The sequence below is a fragment of the Oryx dammah genome, unplaced genomic scaffold (assembly GCF_014754425.2).
Source record: "Oryx dammah isolate SB20612 unplaced genomic scaffold, SCBI_Odam_1.1 HiC_scaffold_14, whole genome shotgun sequence".
NCBI classification, from domain to species: Eukaryota; Metazoa; Chordata; class Mammalia; order Artiodactyla; family Bovidae; genus Oryx; species Oryx dammah.
Window position 1 is genome coordinate 12,354,981 of NW_024070198.1, and position 12,020 is coordinate 12,367,000.

Here is a 12,020-nt window from a genome sequence, read left to right on the forward strand (position 1 = left end):
CCACCACTGGCATATGTTTACTCAGTTAATAGAAAAGCATTTTATTTTAGAGAACTGTTCAGCTTATGCTGAGTCTGCACATTTATTTTAGTGTTTCTAACTTATTTGTTGTTGGCAGTATTGGGTCTCTGTTGCTGCACAGGCCTTTCTCTCCTTGTGGTGGGCAAGAGCTACTCTCTAGTTGAGGCGCGTGAGCTTCTCATTGCAGCGGCTCCTCTTGCTGTGGAGCATGGGCTCTAGGCACTTGGGCGTCAGTGGCTGCGGCCCGTGGGCTCTAGGGCACAGACTCAGTAGTTGTAGCACACTGGCTTAGTTGCTCTGCAGTACACAGAATCTTCCCGGACCAGGGATCAAACCCGTGTCTCCTGCGTTGGCAGGCAGATTCTTTGCCACTGAGCCACCAGGGAAGCCTTTAACTCATTTTCATTGTCAAAAAAATTAACTAGTGAACTCAGAATCTCTTCCCTTGCTTTAGTTGAAACTGTAGGCTTATTTCTGACTTGACTCTGTAGCACACTTGTAGGTACTAAAATCATGACTCCTCAGTTGTTCCACAGATATTTACTGAGTACCTCCTCCTCCAGGCACAGTACTAGCCTGGGCACCTGAGACATATCAGGCAGCATAGTAGGCAGTAAGCCAGAGTGTACATTAGCAGCTGATGAGTGGTGCAGAAGCAGGGGAGTTCAGGCTGGGCACAGGTAGCTAACTGGGTGGTCAGTGAGACGGTATGACCGCTTAAGTCTGTGAGGAGAGGCCTCATTAAGAAGGTGGTAGTTGAAGAGATTTAAGGAGGTAAAGGAGTTAGCCCATCAGATAGTTGATTGCAGCCCACTGGGAGCCGGATACATGAATCTGGAGAGGATCAGAGTTTAGATCCTCTCTCATCTGTGAGAGTGCCAAGAGAGTGAGTGCAGAGAAGGGAAGATGACCAAAGGCTAAGCCCTGGAACCGAAAAGGAGGAGACAGCGAGGCAGGAGGAGAGCAGAGTGTGGGCCCTGGGAGGCAGAGCACAGACAGCGCCAGGAGTAGAGGGCGGCCAGGCCAGCCACGTGGGCGCAGTGAGCCGAGGAGAGGCGGCAGGCACGCGGACGAGCTCTCTGAGCAGCTTCAGTTCAGTCCTCAGGAGCAGAAGGCTGGCTGGGTGTGAGAGGATGGAGATGTTTGGGTAATTGTACAGTGATTATGTAAGTCTTTCACCTTAATGAAGGTAAGGAAAAGGTGGAGAAAGAATGGGAAAAGAGGAATTTGAGTATAGGTAGCTGTGAAATGGAGTGCTAGTTGACTCAGAAAGTAAGTAAAGTAAAGTCACTCAGTCGTGTCCGACTCTTTGTGACCCCGTGGACTGCAGCCCACCAGACTCCTCAGTCCATGAGATCTCCAGGCAAGAATACTGGAGTGGGTTGCCTTTTCCTTCTCCAGGGGATCTTCCCGACCCAAGGATCAAACCTGGGTCTCCCGCATTGGAGGCAGACGCTTTAACCTCTGAGCCACCAGGGAAGAAAAAAGTAAGGTCAATAGAAATTTGATTTTTTTTTTAATAGATGGGGAAATAATGTGTATGAATGTCGGTGGGAATCTTCAGTGGATAGCAAAAGACCTACACAGCTGAGAGGGAGAAGCAGTGGAGCAATCTTCTCAGACCATTGGAATAGGGTCTAGTGAGCAGAGCAGAGGTTGGCACATTAAAGTTCTGAAAACAGGCAAAACCACAAAGGTTAGATGTTAGTGAGTGAGTAGGTGTGGTGATATAAGTTCTGCTTCCTTTTTTTTTTCTTCTTTCCTTTTTTCAGTTGAACAGAAAGTGAGGTCATCAGTGTAGAGTGGTGATGGGGGAGTAAAAGTGGGGGTTCAAGGAGAGAGGAGAAAAGTGAAAGTCACTCAGTCGTGTCTGACTCTTTGTGACCCCATGGACTGTGTAGTCCATGGAATTTTCCAGGCCAGAATACTGGAGTGGGTAGGCTTTCCCTTCTCCAGGGAATCTTCCCAACCTAGGGATCGAACCTGGGCCTCCTGCATTGCAGGAGGATTCTTTACCAGCTGAGCCACCAGGAAAGCCCAAGAATACTGAAGTGGGCAGCCTGTTCCTTCTCCAGGGGATCTTACCAACCCAGGAATCGAACCAGGGTCTCCTGCACTGCAGGCGGACTCTTTACCAACTGAGCTATAAATATTGGTGAAGAGCATATGGAATTAGGGTGTTGAGTGTGACCACCTGGCAGATGAAGGACCCGCTTTTGAGGGTCATGATCAAGAATTTAAGGTGAGGACCAGTCAGCATGGTGAATGTTTTTCTCCCACAGTGTTCAGCGGTAATCTTGTAGAGCAGAAGTGTATAGAGTTGGATGTAGCCCAGGTTGACAGTTTACCTGATTAAGTATGACAAAAGAGTTGTAGTAGAGCGGAGCTATCCAGAGTCTGTGTGTGAAAGTGATTATTCTGGTTGGCCGTGGAATTCATACCGATGAGGAGGGGAATGAGGGCATGATGGGCCTTACCCTGGAGTCCCACTTGACTCCTTAGGTCTGTCTGTAGAAAGCCTTCCTAGACTTTGTGGTCTCCTGGCCTGCTTGGTCTCGGATTCACCTACTGTGCTGAAGCCCCAAGACTCTCCTAACCTGGCTCAGCAGGCCTTGCTGTCTGTCCCTCTGTCCTGGCAAAGCAAGAATAAAGCAGTCTCCTCGATAGTAACGCTGTCCTTTGTGTTCTCTGTGAAATTGTAACGTATGTAGGCCTTTGTAAGAACTGTGCTGTGTAAGAGAAATAAAGATTAGTCCCTTTTATGAGTAAAACTAGGAGATCCTGTCTCATGGAAGCAAATCACAACTGTTCTGGAAATCTTTAAAAATAATGTCAGTTTTACGTGTAAATATGTATCAAAAGCAGCAAGCTGATGCCTCTTCTCTTTGCCGATGATCACAGTTTACTTACAAACTGTTAGCAGATAAAAGACAAATTTTTCAAAGGCAAACTGTGTCAAATGAGTGTTATCAAGAAGGGCATATAAAGATAGTGATGTGCTTCAGGAAGTAAGAAAAAATCTACTCCTTTGTTGAGAGTTAAAACCAACACATTCAGATGATTTTAACAAAGTCAGCATTTGATCACTTTTAATAAACAGAGGATTACTAATGAATGACATGACCAAGGACATGAGAGAAAAGGCTGTTACTGTTTTGTTATCCATGATATCAGAACTGGTGCTCAGAAAGAGAAATTGCTGTAGATCACTGGGTCATCGGGGCCTCCCTTGCGGCTCAGCTGGTAAAGAATCTGCCCACAAAGCGGGAGACCTGGGTTCGATCCCTGGGCTGGGAAGATCCCCTGGAGAAGGGAAAGGCTACCCACTCCAGTATTCTGGCCTGGAGAACTCCATGACTGTCTAGTCCATGGGGTCGCAGAGAGTCAGACACGACTGAGCGACTTTCACTTTCCCTGTCATCAAAGCTAGGAAGCTAGTTTTCTGTGAGAGATGTGGGTGGATGATACATGTGACATAGCAACAGCTAGTGGGCCTTGTACCTGTTGTGACGAACCTGCCCCCCTCAAGAATTTGAAAATTAAAACGTGGAAGAGCCTTTTAATAGTTGAACTATTGGAGTCAACTTAGAAATCGTGCTTCTGAGCAAGTATATGGAAAGCGATCGGGAAGAGACACAACAAGGTTTCCCCTGTACCCAGGAGGCTATGCTGGAATTGTATTAAACATACTAAGGAAGGAGTATCGAAGTGTTGATCAGTCTTGTATCCTGAGCCCCAGAAAAAGAAGTGTCATATGTGCAAAGATAGGCAGTTCCCATTTAGGTGACGTGGTATGTCATCAATTTGATACTTGAGTTGCGAGACTATCTCTAGGGTGAATATGGCTGCAGACGGTTAATACCAGTACATGATCGACATTTCAAGTTCCATTAGCAAGATCATCTGTTACTTAAGATAGATGTGTCAAACTAATCATGGTCTGATGCCCTTCAATATTCGATTGCTGATGTCTTTTTGTTAGGATTTTTATGCTCATCAGGCAAGCTGATTTATAGTGATAGCTCACATTTATTAAATAGAAGTTATCAGTTACTCGTTTACACATTTTATGTATATTAGCTCATTTAATCCTCATAAGAGCCATGTGAGATAGATATCCTTGTTATCCCCCTGTACAGAGACACACAGAGTAATTTGCCTAATGGCAGAACTGGGATTCAGATTGAGCTGTCTGCCTCAAGATTATCTTTTACCTGCTAGAACCACGTGCTATACTATCTGGGCTTCTCATGTAAACCTGCCCTCTAGGGAAACAACACATTAATCCCATATTCTTGTGGTTATGTTTTGTCTTCTGTCAAAATGGTTTCCTGATGGAGAATAACACAGTGCCTTCTGGTTACGACTTGGCAGACGGCCAGCTCCTGGACTGAGAAGCCTCACTGAGGCATTCACCAGTACGTATTTGGTGGCTAGCATTTCCCAGTTGTCTTCTGGCTGCCTCAGTAAGAGAGCTTTGCAGAGTTGGAGTCCTGGTGCCAGTCCCACAGAGATTTTGATTTAATTGCTCTGGGATGAGGCCTCTGAATCTGTTCTTTAAAGAAATAAAAAAAATCTCACTGGTGATTGTGGTGCCCATCAAAATTTGAAAACTACTGCCTCAGATGACACATGACTCTTTGTCAGTTTGTTTAACAACCTAGTTCAAATCTAAGGCACAGCAAAAGGAACAATTTCACTTAGTAAGCTTTGGCAGAAGTTTAATGATGGTTCTGATGAGCTAAATATAAAGATCAGTTAAAAATATGAAATCTTGATGCCTGGGACCAAATGGTATTGGCTTTAAGATGTGTAGCAAAGTGGTTTGGATTTTAGGCCTTGAGCTGGACATCCAGGCTGGGGATAGATGCCCTGTCTGTTGCACAGCTGGGCACATGTGGGCAGCCTGCCCAGGCTCTCCGGTACTGCATTCCTCCTTTGCCAGACGGGGATGGTAGCTCCATACTGTAATCCATACAAAGTCCCGAGCCCAGAACCTTCTATTTGGTTAGTGTTCAGTAAACGCTAGCACTTGTTGCCATTTAAGTGTTTTTCCAACTGGGGATATCTTTGGTGAGCCTAATTCCCTTTCTGACCAGGTGTTTCTGCTTGCTCCAGCATGTCTCTGTAGAGTGGTTGCTGAGGGTGAAGACTTTATTTGGTCTCCACACACAGTCTTAACAACAGACTGGGACCTTTATAAACATTATTCTTGAACCACCTGAGTTAACCAGTATAGCAGCTGAGCAATTAGCTTAGTATTAAATCTTAAAGATATTTTAAAAATGTTTTTCAGCTAGTATAAACTAGGAATCAAAGGTCAGTTTTATAGTGATTTTTTTAAAGCATCTGAGCAAAAACAAATTCTCGTTTTACTTTTTTCAGTTTCACTGAACTTCTGGCCTGAATTTTCTCAGGTTCTAATTTGTGTAAGGTTGTGCTTTATTAACAGCTTTTAAAAGCGTATGGGAGATGTATTTCTAGAGTTTCTTGGGATTTTCTTTTAAGGACTATGTAAGATACTGAAGGAGTTAGAATTCTCCTTTTGGACATATTTAAGGCTCCCAAATTAAGGGATCAGGCTTTCTTTTTCTGTATTCTTTAGACCTGTAGATATAAAATTAGAAGAAAATGTAGCATATAGGCATTCATTGAGTAAGAAAATGGGCTCTTGATTCAAGTCCTGGCTTTCACCACTTATGGACTCCATGATTTTTGGCAAATTTCTAAAGTTCTCTATTCAGTTTCTTCATCGGTAAGAGGCCTGATAATATTACCTAATTAATGGGGTTGTAATGAATATTAAATTATGTCAACTATATGTTGAGGCACTTGAGAGTATTGCTTGTTATTGTTCAATCCCTAAGTCGTGTCTATCTCTTTGCTACCCCATAGACTGTGTAGCGTGCGAGCCTCCTCTGTCCTCCTTTGTCTCCTGGAGTTTGCTCAAATTCATGTCCATTGAGTCAGTGATGCTATCTGACCATGTCATCCTCTGCCACCCCTTTCTCCTTTCACCTTCAATGTTTCCCAGCCTTAGAGCCTTTTCCAATGGCTCAGCTCTTCGCATCAGGTGGCCAAAGTGTTGGAGCTTCAGCAACAGTCCTTCCAAGGGCTGATTTCCTTTAGGATTGACTGGTTTTCTTCTTGTAGTCCAGGGGATTCTCAAGTCTTCTCCAGCACAATTCCAAAGCATAAGAAGGTGCCTGTTGCATAAACCTTTTAAGCATTGATGATTTTGATGAAAATGATGACATCCACCCAAAACATCTGAACAAAAAAGAAAACTAGAATAAAAATATTTTAGCATCTTAAATTTTTCTCGTAAACTATTTGGGAAAAATTTCTAATTAAAAATAATTATGGGCCTTAGCCTATGAAAAAATATTTAATTCTTTTAATGTAATACTTTATGTAGTAAGGTTAATTCCTACATCCTATGGGATGGCTTAATTCCATAGCACAAGCTGGAATCAAGATTGCCGGGAGAAATATCAATAACCTCAGATATGCAGATGATACCGCCCTTATGGCAGAAAGTGAAGAGGAATTAAAAAGCCTCTTGATGAAAGTAAAAGAGGACAGTGAAAAAGCTGGCTTAAAGCTCAACATTCAGAAAACTAAGATCATGGCATCTGATCCCATCACTTCATGGGAAATAGATGGGGAAACAGTGTCAGACTTTATTTTTGGGGGCTCCAAAATGACTGCAGATGGTGATTACAGCCATGAAATTAAAAGATGCTTACTCCTTGGAAGAAAAGTTATGACCAACCTAGACAGCATATTAAAAAGCAGAGATATTACTTTGCCAACAAAGGTCCATCTAGTCAAGGCTATGGTTTTTCCAGTGGTCATGTATGGATGTGAGAGTTGGACTGTGAAGAAAGCTGAGTGCCGAAGAATTGATGCTTTTGAACTGTGGTGTTGGAGAAGACTCTTGAGAGTCCCTTGGACTGCAAGGAGATCCAACCAGTCCATCATAAAGGAGATCAGTCCTGGGATTTCTTTGGAAGGACTGATGCTGAAGCTGAAACTCCAGTACTTTGGCCACCTGATGTGAAGAGTTGACTCATTGGAAAAGACTGACGCTGGGAGGGATTGGGGGCAGGAGGAGAAGGGGACGACAGAGGATGAGATGGCTGGATGGTGTCACCAACTCGATGGACATGAGTTTGGGTGAACTCCGGGAGTTGGTGATGGACAGGGAGGCCTGGCGTGCTGCGATTCATGGGGTCACAAAGAGTCGGACACGACGGAGCTGCACTGATGGGATGGCTTATCTGTCATGTTTAGTTGGTAGTCGGATTTAGCAGAGAAGCTGAAGATGTTTTTGGAGTTGTATTTCTACATTACATTCTTTTCCTTTGTTAAAAAAATGTCTTTAATCTGACAAAATTTGTGATCCCCTATCAGAAACCCTGGATTCAAATCTCTGTGCTGCCATTCATCAGGGAAGGCAGGTCACCTGGCTTGTGAGAACCTCTTCTCCTTTATCTGCAAAAGTATAATAAGATACTGTATCTCACACATTTGTGTGAGAAATAAAGTTGCCTCCTAATGGGGCTTTCTAGTCCCTCTGTTCTGCACAGTAGAAATAAAATGTGAGCTACCTGTGTAATTTTAAGTTTTCTAGTAGCCACATTAAATAAAGAAATGAAATTAGTTTTAATATATTTTATTTAATCTGGTATGTCTAAAATATCACTTCAACATGTTAATAATATGAAAATTATTAATAGGATTATTCTTTTCATTCTCAGTCTTTGAGATCTGGTGTGTAATTCATACTTAGAGCACATCTCAACTTGAACTAGCAACATTTCAAGCGCTCAGGAGCCACATTCTGCTAGTGGCTATCAGTCCAGATGTGGAATTCAGATTACTGGTCCCATCCCTGAGCACCTTGAGGCTGCCCTGGCCTCAAGCAGCCTTATTCTTGAAACTGTGTGCACCTCTGGACAAATGAGCCTGACATTTCTTTCTGCATCAACCTGGATTAGTATCTTTGTCCTTGGGAAGACAGGCTCCTGCCCTTAGCCTTCTAGCTGACCCACATGAGGACTTGCTCTGGGTATGTCACGTGTTTGGCCAAGGGCGAGAGACAACCAGGAATTCCTGAGAATGATAAACCTTTTGAACCACAACCATCAGAGTTTCAGGGCAGGAGCTGAAGTTCCGGACAGGATCAAGCTTCCTAATACCCTTCATTCTTGCCTCTTATCTGTCCTATTTGCCTTCTTTCCCACATTTTAGAGATTTATCTGGTGTCCCTGGGAAAATAGCAAATACCAGCAGTCTGCTAAAGAATTCAGCTTTTCCCACCTCTGCTTAGTATTGATTAGCAAGGTAGCCCTTCCTTCCCAAACATTAACTTTTAAAAAAGACATTCAGAATGTTTTGGAGGCCAGGAAATTTGGAGAAAAGAAATATTCACATCTAAGCTTTTTTTTTTTTTAGAGTTTCGTACTACTGTTTTTCATCCAAATTTGGGGAGAAATGTAGTAAAGGAGTGTTACCCTAATAGCTGTATGTAATGGTAAAAAGATGTAGAGAATAGGGCACCCAGGTGTACTCATCCAGCAAAAAAAATCTGCTCAGATGTCATCTTCTTAGGAAGAAGTCCTACCCTGATCACTCTTACCTAAAACAGCCCCCAGCCTGCAGCACTCTCTCTCGCTACCATTTTTTGTCTGTTTTGTAGATATCACTTATTACTAACTAAAATTCTTTGACTTCCCAAATAGAATATAAGCTCCATAAGAGTATGAACTTTGTTTTGTTTATCCCTGCATCCCCCAACTCCTAGGATAATGCTTGGCTGTTGCAAGTGAAAAGTGAAAGTGTTAATCTCGAAGTCCTGTCCAACTCTTTGCGACTCCATGGACTGTAGCCCACCAGGCTTCTCCACCCATGGCATTTTCTGGCAAGAATACTGCAGTGGGTTGCCATTTCCTTCTCCAGGGGATCTTCCCGACTCAGGGATCGAACCCAGGTCTCCTGCATTACAGGCAGACTCTACCTTCTCAGCCACCGGGGAAGCTGGCTCTTGAATCAATGAATAAATAAGTGAAAGGAAATACTGTATGTACTGATAATTTTTAAATTAGGTTCCTAGGAGAAGTCTACCCTGACCATTGTTTCTCTGACCAGTGTATATGATAAGTTTGAATTTTCAGACCTAATCTCAGTGGTAGGAATCCTGGTGTTTGTTCTAGGTCAGTCGTATAGATAAATTTTCACTGCTTTTAGATAGTCCAGGGCTTGCAGACGGGAGAAAAATAGTTTGTAATGAAGTTGTAAAAGGGGGAGCTGATCTGTACAGGTGAAAATTTCACATTACACAGGGTAATAAAATGGAAGAGGGGGCACTGGGATAGGGGATTGGGCTGAAAATTTTTTACAGTTCAGCTGCTGTTTATGTCTGAGGTTTTGGGGCAAGGAAGTTGGTAAATAAGAAGCTTAGAGAAAAGGTGGGAGAGAGTCATAACCAGAAAGATTAGTATTATTTGGAGGAGAGGTTGGCTATATAGACTTGTGCCCCAAAAGCCACAAATTGTATTTCGATTGTCTTTATTTATAATAAGCTTTATTTAACATCTTAAGTAATTAATCCTCAGTGGTTCTTTTGGTTTACCTCTTGTGCATTTGCACCAGCTTGATGTCACTGGCTATACTTCATGGCCCTTGGAATTATGGTCCTGTGAGCACGGTCGCATCGTACTCTGCACAGGCCAGAAGTTCTGTTGAAAGTCCTGGTTTGTCCCAGGAGCACCCTGCCCATGAAAACTAATCCAGGCATGTTGAGAACTCTCAAATATTACTAAGCACTATTTCTATTGCATTCAAGTAAATTTTCAGCAAAAGAAATAAATTCAGATCTACCAGCCTTTACTGTTCCTTGTTCTGCTTCTTTAAATGAGAAGATCTGTTGTTGTGTAAATGCGTCAACTTTTTTACAGACCGTGAGTAAACTGGTTGGTCTGTGAATATATTTAAGAATAACAAGAATCAAAATAGTTCATTTTTATATTGTGGCAGTAGGCTTTATTTCAGGTGTTTTTTTAAATAGTGTTATCATTTTAAGGTTTTATAAAGTTTGATTAATAGTATTTTATGTGTGGTAGATGATTTATAGGGATTATGTCTAGTTATACTAAGTTCAAGTGATGTATTTTAATCTAACATCTTGTTTCTTCTCAGTCTGCAAGACTTGTATTGTCCAGCACTTTGAAGATAGCAATGACTGTCCAAGGTGTGGCAACCAGGTTCATGAGACAAACCCATTAGAAATGTTGAGGTATGTCAATATATTTTTAGTTCTTCTAACTTAAATCATTATATAAGCTCTTATAATTCTTATGATGCATCATAATACTTGTTGGTGCCTTGGCTCAGTTAATGTAGGCTTTGATTTTTGTTTTAAAGCATTTTATTTCAATTTATTTTATTAAGAAATGAAAAATAAGGCTGTACCTATTAAATATTTAAGAAATATATTTCCAAATTAAAAATTACAACGTTATCTCAGGATCTCAGGGTTACTTTAGTTGCAGTTATTTTTAGTATTTTATTATTCTACACAGTACTCTGTATTTGTTGAGCTACATGGTAGTGGAAAGACGGCAGAACTAATAGGGATACTTATCGTGGGACTCTTAATTTTTAAAAATTTATCATACATTCTACAAGTGTGCTGCTGCTGAGTCACTTCAGTCATGGCCAACTCTGTGTGACCCCATAGACGGCAGCCCACCAGGCTCCCCCGTCCCTGGGATTCTCCAGGCAAGAACACTGGAGTGGGTTGCCATTTCCTTCTCCAGTGCATGTAAGTGAGAAGTGAAAGTGAAGTCGCTCAGTCGTGTCTGACTCTTAGCGACCCCATGGACTGCAGCCCACCAGGCTCTTCTGTCCATGGGATTTTCCAGGCAAGAGTACTGGAGTGGGCTACCACTGCCTTCTCCGATTCTACAAGTGTACATTTATGTAAAACCAAAAAGAATTTTTAAAATGAGTACCCTTTTCTTAATGGTATAATCATTATACCAAATTAGTAATAATATAAAGAAGTATAGTCATATATTTTTAAAGTTAGAAGTGCTCTATAAGATCCTAATCCAAACCAAACCCTTTTTCAAGATTGTGAATGGAAGTTTATAGGAGCACACTGCATTGCCTGAGGCCCAGCAAACTCAAATATCACTTCCCGCCACAAACCACTGAACCCATGTTTCTCCCCACGGTTCCTACCATAGTAAAGAGCCCTCATGAACGTTCATCTCTGTGTAGTGTTTGCCATCATCCTGTAAATCTGGATTTTCAGGTCTGATATCTTTGACTCTCTTTCTGTTTTAGTGTCTATAGTTGGAGTGATTTGTCTGTAAGTAAATGTCTGCTCCATTGGCTTTCAAAGTTTGGTCCCCACACTGTTACTATCTTAATAGAAATGACAGTTTTGGGGCCCCACCTCAGACCCTCTGAATCAGCAACTCTGAAAAGTGCTGCAAGTGAGGGACATGGCGGGAGGAAGGGAGGCAGTGAAGGGCGGACAGATGCTGGTTCTAAATGCAATGGTGAGGATAGGCCTCAATGAGAAGGTGGGATCAGAGCCCAGGACCGCTGTCTCTGAGGGAACAGCCACGCGCAGATCTGGGGGAAGCAGGCCTGTTCCAGGTCAGGAGGGCACCTGCAGCTCGTCTGAGGAACCGCACGGGCAGGGGTCAGGAGCTCGGAGATGGGGCCTGTCTCTGACCTAAGCAGCTAGAGGGTGAGACAAGGAAGGCTAAGGAAGGAGAGAGCAGGTTTGGGGCTGGTAGACCTGGGATTGAGGCTCCCTGGTGGCTCAGCTGGTAAAGAATCCCCTTGCAATGGGGGAGACCTGGGTTCAATCCCTGGGCTGATAAGATCCCCTGGAGAAGGGAAAGGCCACCCACTCCAGCATTCTGGCCTGGAGAATTCCGTGGACTGTATAGGACTGAGCAACTTCCACTTTCACAGAT

At 42.8% G+C, this 12,020-nt stretch overlaps 1 protein-coding gene across 5 annotated transcripts in view; it reads left to right on the forward strand.

Moving 5' to 3' along the window:
• Positions 1 to 12,020, forward strand: part of PCGF5 (polycomb group ring finger 5) — a 117,368-nt gene that overhangs the window by 71,393 nt on the left and 33,955 nt on the right. For all 5 annotated transcript variants that reach the window (XM_040254505.1, XM_040254510.1, XM_040254507.1 and 2 more), the window contains one exon: positions 10,225 to 10,321. In XM_040254505.1, coding sequence (XP_040110439.1) covers positions 10,225 to 10,321 — 97 coding nt within the window. The remainder of the gene's footprint in view (positions 1 to 10,224; positions 10,322 to 12,020) is intronic.